Below are 22016 nucleotides of genomic sequence, written 5' to 3'. Positions count from 1 at the left end.
GTACCGCAAAAAAAAAAAAAAAAAAAAAGAAGAGCAGCCATCAGGATTCTATCTCCGCTTGCACCTTACCCCTCACCACTCATTCTGCCAAAGCAGACTTGTCCTGGGCCAGCTGAGAAAGGGACAATGGAAAGTGGTGTGGCCCTATCTCCTGTGAAAGAGAATGGAAGAATTCCTGATATCTCAAGAGAGTACAACTTGACATTCAACTTGGTGATTAACTATATATTCTAAATATTCATGTTATATATAAAACTGCCTAACTGCTTTAGGACATTCTTTGTAGCCATGAATTCTACTTCCTATGGTCTATCTACTGTCACAGTGTAGTTCTTTAGTAAGTCAAAAAAAATTCATTTATATTAAAACTTAGAGGCAATATTTACAAAACATTTAAATCTGAACTTCAATAAATTAGAATATTTATAATACTTACTGCTTCAGCTTCTGCACGCGTCTTGAATGTAATTACTGCATGAAGTGAAGAGTCATCAATCTGACAATCTTCAATTTCACCATATTGCTTTAAATTAAAAAAAAGTATTTCCTCCAAATAAATATTTTGAAACATCCAAAATCCTAATGGTTTTTAAAATATTAAGATACCAATAAATATAACCCACAATGCATAACAATTCAGGGTGATTAGCAGAAAGAAATTATGAATAATTCATTTTAGTACATAATATTGTATGATAAAGGATGTTCCTATTTTCCAATATTATTTACAATTCTATACTTTCTAGAACCAGGGTAACTTACACTTGACTGAACTATTCTTTAAATAGGGAAACAATGGTGAAAGACTGAGCTTCCTTATTGCCATTCCTTCTATACTCATTATTCCAATTCCAGAGTATGTTAAATTCTTTCTAAAGCAGAATATTTAATCCTCAGAATATTGTGTGAGTTTTTTGTATCATTCCCAATTTAAAGATGGGGGGGAGGTTCAGAGAATTTAAGTAATTTTTCCAAAGTAACTAAGTTAATTACCAGGATGAGAGTCCAGTTTTCTATTCAAAAGTTTTCAATTCAAAACTTTAACTGACACTGCTTTTACTATTACTTTACCCTCCTCTAGACCACACTCTTTTAGGACATTTAAAAGCTAAGCATATTAAATTATGCTTGTTTTGGGTGTGCTGGGTTTTATTTTTCCTGGTGTAGGAAGATTTTTCTGCAAACAGCAGAAAACAGCACCTTTATCACATAAAACTTTAGTCCTTTATATATCATTACTAATACCTCCTTCTTTCTTAGCCCCAAATAAAATTATAACCACAATCTCATTAAATACACACACTCCACACAGAAAAATTCTGTAGGGCATAGTCAAGAAAACGGCCACAGAATCAGTCAGATCCCAGCTCTGTGAGTACTAGCTGTGTAAACTTGAACAAGTTACTTAATCTCTTCAAGCTTCATTTTCCCGATCTCTAAAATAAGCATAATAAAGGTACCTACCTCATAGAGTTGTCAACATAACTCATAATATGGTGAGTTATATAAAGCATTCAGAAAACTACCCGCCACAAAATAAGTGCTCTGTAAGTTTGAGCTGTAATGTTTATTACTGCTACTGGTTCCAATGGATAAATTAAAGAGCATTTTGTTAATCACAATTTGTAACCGTCAATGGTCCTTTAGTAATGTAGATTTTTTTCTCTGATACCTGTCATATGTTCAAATCACAGGTTGAGATAGAGAAGCTATCTTATTTAAAGACTGGCAATGTTTAAAATGTGCATTACCACTACCAACTCTGAGAAGAGTTTGAATCTCCAAATACATCCAAGAAATTCCACTTAGAGGCTCTGACTGTTTCTAAAGCCAAAACCATTTCAGTCTCATCAAAACACATTCCTAAACTCACCTTGTTTGTCTGGATTATTTTAGCATATCCTTTGATAATTTCCTGATTAGCTGTATAACTATATGTAATACATGTAAGTTATCTGGATCTTCTTCCCCTTGGGAAGGTGCAGAAACAGGGCGTGTAGTAGGGAAGAATCGAGCTACAGTATTTCCAAGCTAGAAAGCTGATTCCTTATTTTCTCCCTTTGAAGCCATAAAGCGGAAGACTTTCCAGACTCACCATCCTTAAATATTAATCATTTTAGTTATTTCTTAAACATATACCATTTCTTCCAATACCTCTCTATGTGCTGAAAAAGTATAGTTTCACATTTGTAACTGCAGTTAACAGTCTGGAATATAACTGTCAAACATTTAAATCTGAATATTCAAAACGTTAAATTATTTGTGTACCTATCTATAAGCTTACCTATCCCTTAAGACCCAAGCTCCAGCTTAACTACCTCTTGAAAGTTTCCTCTACTGTTCTTTCACCATCCTATGCCTGTGTGAAAAACACTTCTCTAAGTTACTGAAGTATTTACAGTTTTTAATAAATTTAACTTGATTTTAAATTATTTGTAGTTGACTTTAACTGGTTTGTGTTAAACCATTATATGTAAAATACTTGAGGGTAAAGAACTGGTTATTTATTTTATATCTCCAGAGCAATTACTCTAAATGCTGCAGGCAAGACCGATGCTTAGTAACTAACCTTTGGGATACCACTAAGAATCATAACATTTAAGCTGAAAAGGGCTTTAGGCAGATATAATCTCCATTCTGCACATGAACCCAACAGATCCCAGGAAATCCAAGTAAAATAATGGATTAGCAGGGACTAGAATCTTATTCTCCTTCCTCATAGAAGGAAGTCCATTGCCTTTAGACTGACTCCCTTTAATTATACCCTGGCACCAACTAAGGCAATGTCAAGATCGTATTCCAAAATTTTGTCTATTGTCATTTCTAGGTTAGCTAGGTCAAGAATACAGTATTGGGCCTCCCTGGTGGCGCAGTGGTTGAGAGTCCGCCTGCCGATGCAGGGGATACGGGTTCGTGCCCCGGTCTGGGAGGATCCCATATGCCGCGGAGCGGCTGGGCCCGTGAGCCATGGCTGCTGAGCCTGCGCGTCCGGAGCCTGTGCTCCGCAACGGGAGAGGCCACAACAGTGAGAGGCCCGCATACCACAAAAAAAAAAAAAAAAAAAAAAAAAAAAAAAAAAAAAAAAAAAAAAAAAAAAAAAAAAAAAAGAATACAGTATTAACAAATAAAATTCCATCTTAATTTTTAAAAATCTGGATGGCCCATGCAATATGATAAATTTTTCCTAAAAGTAAATATCAAATGAAACTAAACGATAGGACTTCCCTCTCTGAAATAATAAGGTCTAAATCATTCCTTTCATAATCTGAAGGCCTACTAAGTGTAAGAATAGTAACATTTCTTCCAGACAATGATTAAACAAAAAACCCCTAGAGCTTGTTTTTTAAGTAATTAACAAAGGATTACTATAGATTAATCAAAACCTTTGGTGAGATTAATGGGTTTAAATTATTCATTTCATTTTCATACTTTCCCCTTTAATAGCCATTATCCCCAACAATGATTATCAGTATTTGTTTTGTTGGACAGTAAGAAAGTACCGCAAAATGAGGAAGAAGATCTTCTCTATCACTCTCTGTAAATGCAGAAATCTCCAATGCCCTGGGACGGTGATCCACCACAGCATGACCAGGCACACCTCGACCTCGACCTCGACCCCTGCCTCGGCTGTGAGCTGCCCCTCGACCTCTTGAATGAATTCCTCTCCCACGACCAGATGAAAGAATCCCCCGTTTCGCAGCCTAGAAGAGATTAGACAAATAGGTTAAATATCACAATTACTAACATGAGCTAAGTGTTATACTCAGATGAGCCATACAATCTGACATGAGTTATACAATTTGATACATATTTACATATTCAAATAATGCCCTACAAAAGGATTTCATAATTTAAGTTAGGGTTTTAGTTTCTAAAGTGAAAGCAAATTTAGGTAGCTAATGAATTTAGAAAACAAAGTAACATTAATTTAAGCAATGTTTTGAAATTAATAAATGTGCCTTTTCTACTAAGCCCCTACTAAGACATCAAACTATATCACAAAAAGACCAGCAATTCTTTTTTATTTTTTTATTTTATTTATTTATTTATTTTTAATTATTTATTTATTTAGCTGTGCTGGGTCTTAGCTGCGGCATGCGGGATCTAGTTCCCTGACCAGGGATCAAACCCAGGCCCCCTGCGTTGGGAGCACGGAGTCTTAACCGCTGGACCACCAGGGAAGTCCCCCAGCAATTCTTGAGTTCCAAATAAGGCACAGTGCTGAATGTTACTTCAAAAGTTAGTATAGGGAATTCCCTGGTGGTGCAGTGGTTAAGAAACCTCCTGCTAATGGAGGGGACACAGGTGCGAGCCCTGGTCCGGAAGATCCTACATGCCACGGAGCAACTAAGCTCGTGCACCATAACTACTGAGCCTGCGCTCTAGAGCCCGCGAGCAACAACTACTGAGCCCGTGTGCCAAAACTACTGAAGCCCACGTGCCTACAGCCTGTGCTCCACAACAAGAGAAGCCACCGCAATGAGAAGCCCATGCACCACAACAAAGAGTGGCCCCTGCTCGCCACAACTAGAGAAAGCCCAGGCACAGCAACAAAGACCCAACACAGCCAAAAATAAACAAATAAATAAATCTATTAAAAAAAAAGAAGTTAGCATAATGTAGACATACAAGATACCTATATATATAAGTGTATTTTTTCCAGTTATGGCTTTCAAATACAATGTTTCCATTTGTTTGCCTGTTGACTTCAGTATGTACAGTTATTTCAAATTCATCCTCTTGATCATTTACACTCACACCATCATACAACCAATATAGCATAGTAACATATTCCACTTTATCGCTCTGTATGAACAGCACACTATTCCTTCATTCCACAAATATTTAATGAGCACTTCCTCTGGTCTAGTCTTTACCCTCATGAAGCTCAAATCCTAGAAGGGTAGAGACATTAAGCAATCAAGTTATTTGATTATATTAATGAGAAGTGACTCAAAAAATGAGGAAATGCTCTACTTAAAGATTTGAATAGAATATTAAAGATCTGCAATGAATAAACTACTAGAATAAAAGTTCCATGAGGAATTTTTTTCCTTGTTTTACTCTCTACTTTATCCCCAGCACCTAAAATAGCAGCTAGCAGATTGTAGAAACTTAATATTTGTTCAATGCATCAAAGAAGGTACAAAGAACAAGCAAGGCAAGGGTGAGGGGTGGGGGTTAGAGCATGAACAAAGGAACCAAGGCTGAAAGGAACATGGTACTTCGAAGAAGGAATAAAATCCAGTACAGCTGGACCACATGTGATGAAGAGATGAGGCTAGAGAGACAGGCAGAGCCAGATAATGAACTTTAAGAACCATGTTAAAGATTCTGATTTTATCCCAAGAGCCATGAAAATCAATTAAAACATCTAAAGTTCAGAAGTAGGGTGATGTAATCAACTCAGCGTTTAAAATATTATTCTGGTAAAAGGAAAAGAGAACAAGCTGGGAAACCAGTCAGGCTACTACAATAGTGCCAACAACTGAAGATAGAGCTTAGTCTACAATGGTGGCCATGGAGATGGAGAGAAGTAAAATAAACATATGTAAGACATACTGAGGAGGCTTCCCTGGTGGTGCAGTGGTTAAGAATCTGCCTGCCAATGCAGGGGACATGGGTTCAAGACCTGGTCTGGGAAGAACCCACATGCCACGGAGCAACTAAGCCCATGTGCCACAGCTACTGAGCCTGTGCTCTAGAGCCTGTGAGCCACAACTACTCAGCCTACAAGCCACAACTACTGAAGCCCGCGTGCCTAGAGCCCGTGCTCTGCCAAAAGAGAAGCCACTGAAATGAGACGCCCGCACACCGCAATGAAGAGTAGCCCCTGCTCAACGCAACTAGAGAAAGCCCACGCATAGCAACGAAGACCCAGCACAGCCAAAAATTAATTAATTAATTAATTAATTAATTAATTAAAAAGATACACTGGGGAGTAATATGTATAAAACTTGGTAATTAAATGTGTATGAATACTGAAGGAAAGGGAGAAATCAATGATGACTCCCAGATTTCTGGTTTGGGTAATTGTGTAGATGAGTTTAGGGACAAAATAAACACAATTTTGAACATGTTGAGCCTGAGGATGTGAGACATCCAAGTGGAAATGTCAAGCAGGCATCACTGCCAAAATCTCTGCAAGTATAAATATTTTAGTTTATTCATCTCAAGACAGTTAATTTTAACATTAGCTAAAGTAATCATCTAAAATCCAAATAATAAACTTCAAAGGTCAAGGATTAATATCAAGAACAGCACAGCATATACAAAAGTATACTCTTAGGAACTTCAAAATGCTCCTTAAAAAAGGGGTCCCTGAACAAGTAAGTTTGAGCAATACTGAGTATTTAAACATGTGTTTTTGGAGATTCACAAATTACAAGCCTCTAGAAAACCATATACAAAACACATGTTTATATATACACTACCAAATGTAAAATAGATAGCTAGTGGGAAGCAGCTGCATAGCACAGGGAGATCAGCTCGGTGCTTTGTGTCTAGCTAGAGGGGTGGGATAGGGAGGGTGAGAGGGAGACGAAAGGGGGAGGAGATATGGGGATGTATGTATATAGCTGATTCACTTTGTTATACTGCAGAAACTAACACACCACTGTAAAGCAATTATACTCCAATAAAGCTGTAAAAAAAATAAAAAATAGAATGTGGGGGAAAAAAAAAACACGTTTACTATAACCTCTTCCAAACTTATTTGGCCTCAAAAGCTTTTTTCACTAATACCTATTAACAAAATATGGAATTGGTGTGGTGAATGAACACACTCTGGCAAACACTGCATTACTGCATATACTAATATTAATTGCAAACTGAAGTTTGGCCATCATAAAAGAAAAACAGAAGCTGTCATTCAGTGTTTAGCTATATCATGATAAAGAATGAAAACATGGACTAATAATATAAAGGATATTAGTAATGCTATTATTTATTTGCTAAAATTATGGGCCAGGGGCTTTCCTGGTGGTGCAGTGGTTGAGAGTCCGCCTGCCGATGCAGGGGACACGGGTTTGTGCCCCGGTCCGGGAGGATCCCACATGCCGCAGAGCGGCTGGGCCTGTGAGCCATGGCTGCTGGGCCTGCGTGTCCGGAGCCTGTGCTCCGCAACGGGAGGGGCCATAACAGTGAGAGGCCCGTGTACCACCAAAAAAAAAAAAAAAATTATGAGTCAAAAATTTTTAAATGATAATGTATTTTTTTAAAGTCGCATCAACACAGGCATGAAATCTCCAGAATGGTGAAAACACAATTTCTATATTAACATAAAAGGAACCTTTTCCAAAACTTATTATCTTAGGCAGGACACACAGACAACCATATCAGTTTTCCAGAGAATGCAAAATATATGCAGGTTTAATATACCATCCTATGGCTTCCTACGACAGACAAGACAGAGCCTTAAGATAAGAACAATGGCTGCTGAATGTTAAAGTCTTTAATAGCTGGATACCAGTACTCAACACAGATTTCTACTATGTTGGAAAAAGAAAATCAAGTTGCTAATAAATTTGGAGAAAAAAGCATTATTTTCAGATTAAGCAAAAGGAATAAGCTAAAATACAAAAAATTAAATTGTGGCAATGATAAATATAGACAAGTACCAACTACACTAATGACATAAATGTCCCTGTACTTCAAAATGTAATTCTGATTCTTAAACATCTTTTTGCTAAATCTTAAGAATTCTCATGTATAGGGATCAATTTTACTAGATTTTTCTTAATATAAATAATCATATAACTAAATTATAAAAAGTTAGTTTTTTTCTCTTTAACATCCACAGCACCATCTATAGGCAAAACTTAAGTAAGCATGTTCTTCAATATAATTCTACCACTAGAAGTCTGATCCTTATAGGAACTCAACGTAACATGCCTATATATGCACAGAATATCTCCCTAAGAATATCTGAAAAGCCTTTAATAGATTTTGGTCCTAGGAAGAAAAACAAACCGAAAAATAGAAAAGGAACAAAATTCACTAGAAGTAGAGGGACTTGTGTATAAAAGTAGAATGGCTATCACCCCTCATTAAATACTAAGAGATTTTCTATTAGTTCTGAAAGATTTGCTAACCTCTTCCCTCTTTTCTTCATCAACTCCCAATATGTTTGCCAGAGACTGCCAACGACTGTTGACCAGAATGGGAGGAATATATTTTCAAATAAAGCATCAAGACTACAACTACTCCTCTTTAGCGTACTGTGTGGCTATCATGAAACATACCTCCAGCTGTAATTCGGTATACTTTCTCCTAAGTTCAGTGACTTCTTCTCCAGCTTGCATCTTCTTATATAAATCCAGTTCTGTGTCAAGTAATTCTTTCTGCATCTAGAAAATAGTAATAAGTATTTTAGGTGATGACAATTAATATCCTGCATTTATACAAAACTTTTTACAAAGAATTTTTTACACATTCTCATTTCTTCTCTATCTCCAGTCCTACCATCCTAGTTCAAGCCATCAGTCACCTCTGGTCTACACTACTGCAACAGCTTTCTAACTTGTTCCTACTTCCACTGATTTCCCTATAATCCATTTTCCATACAGAAGCCAGAGTGAGATTTCTACAGACTGATATGGAGTAATTTTCAGGAAATAACTGAAAAGAAAAACAAACCACCAAGGTGTTAATGAGGAATATACAGTATGCTTTTACGTAGGAAAGAATACATGCACACACACCAAGAGGGAGGGAAGAGTGGGGAGCAGAGTGCCAGGGCTCAAAGGGGAACGGTCATTTATATAAACCTTTTTATATAGTGTAACTTTTGAATCATGTTAATGTTTTACTTATTCAAAAAATAAAATTAAATCAGCAAGAATGACAGGGAGGGCGATCCAAAACTGAATACAGACAGAAATAAACCTAACTTTATCAAATTAATAACCACACGAACGGAAAAACACATGATCCTACACCACGGGTCTGACTCTGTACTCTTAGTGGAGTACATTATGAGGTTGTAAAGAATGCAAACAAATTCTTAATTTTATATTTAGTTAGTTGTTGGAAGTGGTATTGTTTTAGCAATTCTGGAACTATTCAAATGGATTACAGGGCTGTGCAAATGTATACTGTATTGATGTTAGTGGGAACCAAGTTGTCATCATGGGAACAGGGAGATATGGCATAAGAGAAAGAAAAGAAGAACCCTGTGGTATTAGATTAGAATGAGAAATATCAATATAAACTCATGATTATATATATATATACACACACAAACACACACACACACCAAATACACACATACACACACACTAAGTGTAAGTACTGTATAACTCCATGGGTTTTTTTAAAATCACTTATTGTCATCTGAAATTAACTTGCTCACTTTTTTCTATCTAATCAGTTAATCTACCTGAATTTTCTCCCTTTCAATCATTCATTCTGGAGACTTCACTGGTGGCGCAGTGGTTAAAGAATCTGCCTGCCAATGCAGGGGACGTGGGTTCGAGCCCTGGTCCGGGAAGATCCCACATGCCGCACAGCAATGAAGCCCATGTGCCACAACTACTGAGCCTGCGCTCTAGAGCCTGCGAGCCACAAATACTGAGCCCGTGTGCCACAACTACTGAAGCCTGCGCACCTAGAGCCCGTGCTCTGCAACAAGAGAAGCCACTGCAACGAGAAGCCCGCGCACCACAACGAAGAGTATCTCCCACTCGCCGCAACTAGAGAAAGCCCGTTTGCGTCAATGAAGACCCAATGCAGCCAAAAAATAAAAATAAAAAAATAAATTTATTAAAAGAAAATATCATTCATTCTGTACAGTGACATCAGATTGTTACTTCTCTGTTCATTAATATTTTATAACCACCAATTACTTACAAAATAAAGCTCAAACTCCTCAGTCAAGCATTCCAGTACCTATATCATTTTGTCCTCTAGCTACCTTTTCAAGATTATCCATAACTATTTGTCTAATTACTGACTTTCTAACTACAATTGACTTTCTAACTACAATGTGCAGGGTTCAAAAGATGAGTAGAGTTTGCTTGTTTGTGTTTATTTACTTATTAATTACTAGAGAAGAAGAATGGTAGTATATAATGATCACATTTTGAGCAAAGAATATTAGCTAAAGGAAAACTGAATCTTAAATAATGTAGTGTTTTAATGTTTTTTTAACAAGTAGTAATATGAATAACAATACAAATTGAAATACCTGAGTCTTGGTTTTTATACTTTTTGGAAGACAGCGTCCAGGAGAAGCAGCTTTGACCTCATCTTTCAACTTGGTGATATTTTTTGTCAAAACCTCTAAAGTTTTCATTATTTCTGCTTTATCTTCAGACTTCATTGCTTTGTTTTTCTCCAATTTTGAAATTAACATCTGGCAAGTTTTTAAAAACAAATATATAAGACACATTCCTACTATTATTTAAAAAGCAAACATGGCAAAGTAAATATAAAAATAAATAACTGCTACTTTTAGTTTATGTATTCATGACAAGGCTTACAATCACTGAGATAGCAGAATAGCAGATTGGTGATGGTAACTATCTCAATTCAAGTCTTAATCTTGGTTTACATTGTGAAGAACTATATTACTATTTAAGTCTCTTAGAACATAAGTTCAAAGCATACAACCACAAGAAATTTAATTCAATCCCTGAAAAGTTGTCATTTTGAAATAGCAACAATCTTACTTTCTAATCCACTTGCTGATATTACTGATCCTAAGTATTCCCACTCCAAACATAGTCTGCAACCCAGAAAGAATCAGAGGAAAAGTTTTACGGTTTCCCTCCATATGAGATATTAGAAAAATGGCATATTTAGTCACCTACTTTCTTTGTCAGAGGGAACAGTAACTGGCTAGGCTAAGAACAATATGCCCAACATAGATAGGAAGTAAGAAGATAAACATGGTAATATGGAGAAGACATCACAAAGTATTATACGTTCTCTGAGTCAAGATGGTTTCACTTTTGGGTGTAAAGCATTGTGATGTCTCTTTATCAAGTACATACAAATTTAAATTAGAAAAGACATACATTTTAAAGCAAAAGGTAAAAGGTTTGTGTATTTTCAATATCTTCAAGTGTCATAACTTTTATTACCAGACATAATCAAGAATTGACACTAATTAAATGCCATAACTAGAGCAACACTGTACAAAAGAAATACTGCAAGCCACATAATTTTTAATTTTCTAGCAGCCACCTTACAAAGATAAAAGAGATACATTAAAGTTAATTAAATACATATTCTATTTAACTCATTTTATCAAAAGTCACATTTCAACAAAAATTACTGGGACGTTTTACCATTTTTCTTCATACTACGTGTTTGGAATCTGGTATGTATTTTACACTTACAGCACATCTCAATTTGGATTAGACACGTTTCAAGTACCTGATAGTCAGATGTGGCTCTTAGCTGCTGTACCAGACAACATAGGACTAGAGGAGCACAAGCCAATTAAAGAAAGGTACATATGTCAACAATGAGAAAAAGGTTCCACTTACTATCTATTGAACTACTGTGCAGCAACATACCTGGATAAATATTCCTTACTTTCATTTCAAGTTGATAGTCATAGCTCTGTTTAAACTAATCCATTTCCCAGTCCACTGTGTAACGTATATTACACAATATAATACACTTCATCACCAACATTTTATCAACTAATATATACATTATTATTGATAAATATTTCAGTTTTACCATTATCAATTACAGTAAATATGTTTCTCAGGACTATCTATAGAGTGTAAGATTAAATTCACTAAAAATTATGACACTTATAAATATATTTTGCCAAATCTAACTTTAATATTTTACCTTCTGTGTTTCAATGTGCTTTTCTAAAATTTCTTGTTTTCTTTTCCTTACATCCTGCTGAAGTTTCAGTGCCTCCTAGAGAAGGGATCAAAAATATTATTAGAATATTTACCATGTACCTTTCCGATAAATGGAATTACCCAAGAAGACAGAACTGGTTGTAACTGAAGAAGCTTGGCAACAAAAATGAAATGCAAAGTTTTCCTATGTAAAGCTTAAATAAGTACACAAGTTTCAAAAATCAATCAGGAGGGCTTCCCTGGTGGCGCAGTGGTTGAGAGTCCGCCTGCCGATGCAGGGGACACGGGTTCGTGCCCCGGTCCGGGAAGATCCCACATGCCGCGGAGCGGCTGAGCCCGTGAGCCATGGCCACTGAGCCTGCACGTCCGGAGCCTGTGCTCCGCAACGGGAGAGGCCACAGCGGTGAGAGGCCCGCGTACCGAGGGGGAAAAAAAAAATATCAATCAGGAGAGGCTTTCATTCCAAGAAGAAAATTAATATTTACTAATATACTAGGGAAAATAAAAGTTCAGTGGCAGCCAACATATACCTTTCTTTTAGCTCTATTTTATGATAAGCACTGAAAAAACACATACATGCAGAAAAGCTTCCCAACCTGCAAATTCTGTACACTACTATACTTACCTGTTTTTTTTTCTGTGCTTCATTATTATCAACTGCAGAGGTGGAAACAAGTAAGGTTTTTTGTGCAGCCTTCAAAGCAGCTGGATTATACACCGTTTTTGTTAGGCCAGTAGATGTAGACAACACCTACCAATACAAATTCAATTTCTCAAAAAATGTATCAAGCATTCATGATTTCCTGAGTACTATTTCCTTCAAAACTCTAAAGCACTCCTGTCAAAATCTAGCACACTGAACTAAAAGTATTATATATTTGTAATAACTAAGTCACACTAGTGATTTGAAAGAAAGGGTATGAGTGAGGGATAAACTATAAAGTGAAAAAATTTTTAATTAACACCATATACCTTTAGAAGAAAAGCAAACATACAAAAACTTCAAATCAATAAAAAACACTGCCATTACTGTATCACTGAGAAAATATTAGTTGTTGAATACATTACTAGTATTCCTAGTGACTAAAGCAAAAACTGTACACAAGAACACAGCACAGGAGGAAATCAGACATTGTCCTGCAAACAATTTAAAATGATCATTTGTAATTTACATTTCTGAAATTAACCTTATTGCTTTCTCTCTCCATTCCTTTGCTAGCACTGCTCCTACTTTAAGTGACCTTATTCCCTTAAACTCAGCTCAGGTTCAGCACAACCACTCCAGACCTCCACAAAGCTCTAATCATTTATTTCTTCTACCTAGGTCCTTTGATGAAATATTATTCCTATTAAAATATTTAGTAAAAGTGACCTGATGACATATCAATTTATTTTATATCTCTCTCCCTATCTTCACTGTTAAGGGCCCTGAAACAAAAAAACCATGTCTTTCTCCTCTTTGTGCTTCTTCTAGTAACTAAACCTTACTACCAACTAATTATGAGACAATGGGTAAATTCAGGTACCTTCTTGGGCCTCAGTTTGCTCATTAAATAAGAAGTTCAACCTGATGGTTCCTAATGTCCTCACAAACCCAAAAATTCATTCCATGAGGGTAGGGATTTTTTGCTTGGTTCACTGCTTTATCTTCAGTGCCTAGAACAGCACCAGGGCACACAGCAAATACTCAATAAACACTTTTGCACCAAGTTAAAATGAAATGATGGTAGATCAGAGTGGATAATCTTTTCCACACAAAGGTCAATTTAAGAAAATTAAAGTGTATAGGCTGCCTTTTTTATCCTCCAAAAGCAGAAAGTTGTAGGTTCCAAAGAGTGGTTGGTTACTGGTTCTTGGAAAGGAGTTTAGAGATCCCTTCAAAGAGAGCTATGAATGCTATAAAATCTAAACATGAAAACATGTGTGTGACGAGTGTAACTTCCCAGAGGAAAAAACAGTTTCCAAAGTCTTAAAGGAGTTCATGACCTAAAAGAGGTTAGAAGAACTACATAAATAGAAGAGTATCAATGAGAAAAAGAGCCCTACTTTCTTGCTATTAAAATATAAATAACTGGGTATATCAGAGAAGTAGCAATCTGGACACTACTTTCTAATCTTTTATCATGAAATTAGATTAGGGAACATCACAAAGCTTAGGCAACTCATCACTATTCTAAGTCTCCAAGAATGTCGTAGCCTCTAAATGAAATAAAAACCTAGAATACTGTAATTACACTAGTTCCATACAGCACAACTGATGTTTAAAAATAAAGGTTCTTTACAATAGTTCATGTGTATCAAACTTTGATAATTTTCTTCAATAATGAAAATACTCAAGATATCACTAAAAAGTATGAAATGGTTGCATTCAGTAAAATATAAAGTAGACACAGATTTAGTTCATAGTCTAACTTGTCACATTCTCTGTAATTCTAGAGGAAAAGTTATTCCATGCTACCTTACCACACCATACAATGTCAAACTGTATGATTATACAGGGTGAGATAATAACTTTATAAAGGGAGAAACACAAGATAATCTGCAGAAGAAAGAAACTGAGTGTTCATAAACTGTTTTCGTCATGATGGTTCCATAACAAGTTGAACAGTTGTGACCAAAAAAGGATTTCTATACTCAAATAAAGTTGGAAACAATATCATAACCCTACTTTCTAGTTTCAAAATGTATAGTATCATAAGAGCTGTGAGAAAGCCAGAAGTAAAGAAACCCATATAATTTGTTTAATTCAGCATTTCTCCAATTTCAGTGAGTACGGAACACTCCCTTTCCAAGTACTGTTATTAATACCAGATATCACACTAAGGACTGCTGTTGCAAGGTGCATAAAAGTATCTGATAACAGTAAGAAGACTCCTTTATTGCTACAAGCATCTTACATCCTTGTTTTTTCCAGGAACTTCCTTCTGTAAAAACAGAACATCAGCTAACATATTTCACTGAGCTTAAGATATCACTGCCTAGGAGACACACTGTCATTTAATATAACCCTACTGAAGGAAAAGGCTGCCAATTATAATCATAAATACCAACAACTATAAGATGTAGCCCAATTTCAGAGGTGTAAAAATGTGAAAATAAAATGTCTTAGAAACAGTGAACTATATGATTACAAATATTGATCACTATCTGAATCTATTAGGTTCCAGAGTTTAGACAGTAAGCGTTTGAATAACAAGAAATATCTGTATTTTTCAAAAGATGAGGATAGAGTTGTCACAAAAGAGAAGAAAATCTATTAAAAATGAAACCAGTGGAGGGAAGTAACGAACCCAACAGAAAAGATGACGCTACGATTCTAAGAATATAATAAAAACATAGTGGTCTTTCTAAACAACCACACCTCTATTTTCCAAAAGGTTTTCTGCATGTGCTGTATTTTTACATATTGACCTTATTTCCAGCGACCTTATTGTATTCACTTATTAATTCCAATCGTCTGTGAATTCTTTTGGATTTTCTACATATACAATCATATCATCTGTGAGTAAACACCGTTCTGTTTCTCCCTTTCCAATGTTTATGCCATTTATTTTATTTCCTTATTGTAGTGGTTAGGCCCTATACTACTGGAAAAAAGTGACGAGAGTGGACATCGTTTGCTGTTCCTGATCTCAGGGGGAAAGTATTCAATATTTCACCATTGAATATGTTAGCTGTAGGGGTTTGTTATTTTGCAAATATACTTTGTCAAAATTAAGGAAGTTTCTTTCTATTCCTAGTTTGCAGAATGTTTAATGTGACTAAATAATTTTACCACATTTTTTTTTCTACTGAGACAATCACATGGGGTCCTTCTCCCTCCCTCCAACATCTACCCCATCTCTCCTCCCAACCCTTAATTTTGTTAATATGGTGAAATAAATGATTTTCAAATGTTAAATCAACCTTGCATTTCTGGAATAAACTCTACCTGGTCAGGATGTATTATCTTTCTCATATCACTGTACATTTGCTAACATTTTACTTAGGATTTTTGCGTTTATGTTCATGAGATACGGGCTTGTAATTTTCATTTCTTGTAGTACATTTGTCAGGTCGGGTATCAAAGCTCTCTTCAATTCATAAGATGAGCTGAAAAGTATCACACGCTTTGTTGTTAAAATATACATCACTAATACCTCTTACTTCCCAAGATAAAAGCCAATTCTCCAATAAAATAGAGGTCATAATCCATTAACACCTCCTTATCTTACTTCCTATATAAAATATTACAAGCCATGACTATTATTAGTACTTGTAAAAAAAGAAAAATAGATTTTTCTCATGGATAAAAATGGAATAAAAAAAGTATTTTGTAGAGCTTCCCTGGTGGCGCAGTGGTTGAGAGTCCGCCTGCCAATGCAGAGGACACGGGTTCGTGCCCCGGTCCGAAGATCCCACATGCCGCAGAGCAGCCGGGCCCGTGAGCCATGGCCACTGAGCCTGCGCGTCCGGAGCCTGTCCTCCGCAACGGGAGAGGCCACAGCGGTGAGAGGCCCGCGTACCGCAAAAAAAAAGTATTTTGTAAAAATTACCTACTGCAAAAGGTTATTACAAATTAAGTCATCCAAGTATCATTTTTTAATAACCAGTGCCCAAGTTAAAATCAAATACAAAAGAAACATAGTTAGGATGCCTCAAAGCAACACTCCCAATAAGCTAGTTCTCACAGGTGTCTAAAGTAGAAGTGCTTTGCTTAAATGTAGTAAAAAGACAGTATTCTGAGGAGTTATGTGTAGGAAACTTATTAATATATAATCACCATATAGTCAACTTTTATATTAAGTAAATAATCAGCCTTTCAATAAATCTCAATGTTCACTTATGATATTCCCTGAAAGCAGCATACAGATGTGTTTTCTGTAGCAAAACTTAACTGGGAATTCTAGTGAGGACAACGGGAGTTTACTTTAAAATTAAGTTTATCAAATATTTTCAGGAATTAACGATTTTATGTCTTACAAGAATACCAAGTAGCTTAAAAGAGACAAAGGGATTGAAGATCTTGCAGAGAAATATTTTAACATCAAAGAAAAAAATGTTTAAGTCAGTAATCAATTTTTTCTACAACAGCTTGGTTCCCAGAAAATTCAGCATAGCAAATAATTTTATATAAATCATATTTCTCTGTAAGAAAAATAATCCTGGTAATAATCCTGACTGAGTAATCCACAGAATAATCCTGACAGAGGCCAATCCATCTTTTAAAATTAAAATTAGTCAATAACAGTTATGAAAAGAAATGATCATATATTTCCTTAATCTTTATAATAAAGTAGCAAAATTACACAACAAATACAAATTTTAAAAATCAAAGGGTTACTTAAATGACTGTATTTTATCGTTAAGGAAACAGAGAGAGTAAGACTTATCCAGGATCATCCAGAATGTCAGCTGCTAAATCCTAACAGCCGAATTCTCTATATGACATGCAATGTTCCTTCAATTATGCCACATAATTTCCCTTTTAAAAGTTCCATGGTACAGATGTCAGCTTATCATCATGCAAGGGGACCAGGATATATTTTTAGATTACCAAAAAAAAAAACCCTGCTAAGGAACAATAACATCCTGTACCATAAGTCTGATATACCTAAAACTGATATAAGAACATTAAATATTCAACTGATTAGTCAGTTTACCTTCTTAGAATTTAGAAGAGCTTTACGGGGATAATTTGGACAGTCTAAACCTTTTTTAAAAAACTAACCAGGATGGACTTCCCTGGTGGTGCAATGGTTAAGAATCTGCCTGCCAATGCAGGGGACACAGGTTCGATCCCTGGTCTGGGAAGATCCCACATGCCGCAGAGCAACTAAGCCCGTGCACTGCAACTACTGAGCCTGTGCTCTAGAGCCTGCAAGTCACAACTATTGAGCTTGCATGCCACAACTACTGAAGCCTGCGCGCCTAAAGCCCGTGCTCCACAACAAGAGAAGCCACCACAATGAGAAGCCCATGCACCGCAATGAAGAGTAGCCCCCGCTGGCCACAACTAGAGAAAGCCCGCATGCAGCAACAAACACCCAACGCAGCCGAAAATAAATAAATTAATTAATTAATTAAAAAAAAAAAAAACTAACCAGGATGGTATATGCAGATGCCACCTTTATTCTTCATAAATCTCTCTAGAGTAAGCTGAGGCACTCAAACATCATTTTACTGATCACTCTACTCAGATAATACCTATTTAGTAGCTATTACAGTATCTTAATATTTAGCAGTAAAAATTAGGTTTTAAGTTTCCTTTCTTAGCCCTCTCATAAGTAGTCTTAGAATAACAAAGAATCACTAGAGGGTTTAGTGGGTGCTATTTACAGGAAGCGGATAAAATTTTACATTTGTGTACTTGTTTGCTTTAACAATGACAAAAGGGCCTCCCCGGTGGTGCAGTGGTTGAGAGTCCACCCCCCGATGCAGGGGACACGGGTTCGTGCCCCGGTCAGAGAAGATCCCACATGCTGCGGAGCAGCTGGGCCTGTGAGCCATGGCTGCTGAGCCTGCGCGTCCGGAGCCTGTGCTCCGCAACGGGAGAGGCCACAACAGTGAGAGGCCCACATGCCTCAAAAAAAAAAAAAAAAAAAAAAAAAAAAGACAAAAGATATTGTTTAGATGCAAGGTTTGAGTTTTCTCCAGCTTTCAATTTAAAAAAAAATTGAAATAACATTTGATGATGGGGAACATTCTCCTACTCTCCCTAAGACTTCTCTGAATCACTGAGCTCTAAGGATTATGCCGTAAAAACCCCTATGGACTAGGGGAACAGAAATAACCAAGAATAAGCAAAAACAAAATGCTATTCTAAACAGGTTCACTGAAGACGACAGGAAGTTACATACTTGTAAATAATTGCTTTCCTTAGAAGATTCTTTACAATATTTACTGAGTAGGTTTTTTTTCATAAATAGCCTACTACCATTAGTGATTTTTCACAAATATACTTAATGCTAACTGTATTAGCAAATTTATACTATCAATTCCAAATTTGGACACCTTTCATCTGAAGCTATACAAAACACGTTACAAAACAATAATGAGAACAAGTAGCAAAACACGCTAGAAAAGTTTTGTAAAAGCTGTAATTAGTACACTTCAATTTCAGAATCCAAATCTTGACATAAACAGATCCTAAACATAATCAGGGTTGTAGACCTCACCAGAATTGCTCGGCACTATGCTAAGTGTAACAGCCCTTATATTGTTATTTTATTCCTTAGTTACTTATTATCAAGGAGGATAAAAATAATCAAAGTAAATATTTAGATGCTGCTAAATTTAGTGGCATAGACTAAGCCACACAAATTCGGGGGGGGCATATATGGAAAAATCTGGAGGTTTCATAGTAGAGGTTAGAGAGATTTTCAATCTTTAAAAGAATGACTAGAAATCTGTTAGGCAGAAGGAAATTACTCCAGAAAAACCACCACCAAAAAAAAGAAAAAAGAGGCAGGAAATAGCAAGAGACAATGAACAGAAAAGGGCTCATTAGGAACAACTAAAGCAGAGGTAACAGAACCACAATAATTGAGGTATGATGAGTTATGAATCAAACAAATTTAGCTGAGGAAATGAAAGTTTCTGTACGAAGTTAACATTAAAATAAGTCTGAGAGTAGAATGGTGGCAGTGTAAACTAGAGGAGGGGGATGCCAGCCCAGAGGCCAGGGAACTGAAGGAGACAACTGGACTACAAACACAAGTCAATGACTCTAAGGCTTCTAGACTGCACAACAAGGAAAATGGTGGCATCACTTCCAGAGGTGGGTGGCTAGGAGGAGAAATTAATTTATAGGGGAAATAATGAATCATTTTAGGCATTTTATGCCTTAAGTAATGCTGAGGTGCCCAAGAAGAAAATGTGATATACAAAATGAGATTCATACTCAAATTTCTAGAATTGCCAAAGTTTAACACAGTAAATAAGGAAAATAATATACTGAAGGACCAGTGAAGAGAGCAAGTCAGCTATTTCATGGGATGCTGTAATTATTTATAGTGTCAATTTCCCACGTAATCTTCATAATGGAAGGAGCCATGGACTAGAAAGAAATCAAAGACCCAGATTCCAGTCCTAGCTCAGTAACTCACAGTGTATAGGTCAACCATAAAACTATTTGGGGGTTACCTTCCTTAAGGTGAGGATAAAGAAATGAGAAAGATTATCTAATTCTAATATTCTGTGATTCGACATACCTCAAAAAAGACTAAAGATCAGGGCCATTCACTCATACCTAAACAGAAAAAAATAACACATCTACACAGAACTATAAGACAGGTCCAAAAATGTTCTCAATTTAATCAGCATTTGCTCCCCTCATTTAAAAAAAGAAATGACTAACTATATTGTCAGGCTATACACAATAGCTGTTTGTAATAGATAAACTTATTTACATCATTCTTTCTAATTTACAAAATACTCTTTAAATAACTGATTTTATTTAATCATCATAAAACCCCATAAGACAAATATTACCATCACCATTTTATTGATGAGGAAAAGGGTTCAGAAAGGTTAAGAGCACTGCCCAAACTCATGCAGTTAGTAAGTGAAGAGCCAGAGCTCAAACTCAGGTAAAATTCCTAATTCATGGCCCTCTCTATAAGGTCGTCAGAGTTTTCAAATTAAAATGTATGATATCTCTAAAGAAAAAATAGTAAATAAAAACTAAAAACAAAAAGAATGGAGCATAAGGAAATACAGCAAGCAGCAAGTATTAAAATGCTGATGCAAAAAGCAAAAAGAGGTAGGCAAATATTTTTCTTTTTCAGCAAATGGAAAGCAAAAAGGTAGGAATAAAAGATACAATTAAGAAGCAAGAGTTTGGAACTATGAAAAAAATTAAAAAATTAAGATGCCACCTGAAAACATTTATGAAGCCAAGACACACACATCATGCTATTCTTCTTACCTTTTCAGTTGCTGAAACAGATGGCTTTGATACAAAACCCAACCTGTCCTTCACAGATAACTTAGTTACATTCTAAAAAAATTAAAATGGACATATTCAGTGTTTCCCCAAACATATATAAGTCTGTAGGGATTTTGAACATTCTGATTCTACTAACATATACTGACTCTGTAAGTATACTGATGTTAATAACAAAACCTTGGGCCTTCTGCAAAGACAGAGACAGAAAGAAAATGTTTGGAAAAACAAACAGTATACAGTATTATTCAATCATGGAAAATTATGATGTAAAATAAGAGGTTTAAAGCAGGTGGTTGCTAAAGTCCCCTCCCGTGATACAGAACCATACATTCTCAGAATCCTATGTTGACAAGTAGAAAGTTTGTACATTCTAAATATTAGATGTGAGTAGTTAAAATACGTGCCTGCTTTGTGAGCTTAAAACAAACGCCGTTCTTTCCTAACGTATGCTTGTTTTATAGCCAAATACACTGTATTTGGTGATGATTTGGGATAGCAGGATTGGAGGGGGTTTTTTTTAGTACCTAATAATTTAGTAATTTACATTCTGCATGTTTTCATAAAATCTCAATATCTTAGTCTTCAGGAATTATCTACAAAGACTTATTTTAACAAGGTGGCATCCATTAGCTAAGTAGGATACGACATCCTAACTATTTCACACAGCAAATATTGAAACATAAGAGACTGAGGGTGCAGAGAAAAGAAAGTGCCACTCAAGTGTGGAAGGGAGGGAAGGGAATGGCACATGGAGAAGAGAACTTGAGAGTCAGGAATAAGTGATGCAAAGTTCTGAGAGAGCTGCATAAGTAACTTCAAGGTTTAAGCCTTCCCTTCCCAAAAGCTTTCAGTTCAGTCTACTGCATAATTATCTCTGGAACAGCATTCTAGTTAAGTAAAAGATGATGGGAAAAATAAGATTTAATGTACTAAAACTTTACATTTTAGACAGTTTTGCTGGAAAATGTCTCCTCTACAAAGTGAAAAAGTATTTATTCTCATAAATAAGTATTAGCTACAGAAAAGAATTTAAGATTCAAATACTATAGGAAAAGTAGACTGTGAAAACATTATGGTAATGGTAAAAAAAAGAATTTTACAAGTGGTGTTCAAATACGAATAGACCATCATATTTCTGTATAAAATGTATATATAATACATATATATATATATATACACACACAGACACACACACAATTAATTATAATTCAAATCACCAAGGAAAACTAATTGACTGAGAACCTATTACATGACAGGCA

At 35.8% G+C, this 22016-nt stretch overlaps 1 protein-coding gene across 7 annotated transcripts in view; it reads right to left on the bottom strand.

Annotated features, from left to right (window-relative positions):
• The window catches only part of RBM26 (RNA binding motif protein 26), a 77212-nt gene that overhangs the window by 10673 nt on the left and 44523 nt on the right, over positions 1-22016 (bottom strand). For 5 of the 7 annotated variants that reach the window (XM_079721740.1, XM_079721741.1, XM_079721742.1 and 2 more), the window contains exons 14-20: positions 20737-20808; positions 12454-12579; positions 11809-11883; positions 10187-10354; positions 8244-8348; positions 3501-3701; positions 437-523 (exon numbers count right to left, since the gene is read on the bottom strand). In XM_079721740.1, the coding sequence (XP_079577866.1) occupies positions 437-523; positions 3501-3701; positions 8244-8348; positions 10187-10354; positions 11809-11883; positions 12454-12579; positions 20737-20808 (834 nt within the window). The remainder of the gene's footprint in view (positions 1-436; positions 524-3500; positions 3702-8243; positions 8349-10186; positions 10355-11808; positions 11884-12453; positions 12580-20736; positions 20809-22016) is intronic. The other 2 variants (XM_079721745.1, XM_079721746.1) reach the window with 1 other exon arrangement.

This window comes from Hyperoodon ampullatus (genome assembly GCF_949752795.1).
Source record: "Hyperoodon ampullatus genome assembly, chromosome: 16".
NCBI lineage: Eukaryota > Metazoa > Chordata > Mammalia > Artiodactyla > Ziphiidae > Hyperoodon > Hyperoodon ampullatus.
Note: the sequence above shows the minus strand (reverse complement) of the source record. Positions and strands in the feature narration are given on the sequence as shown.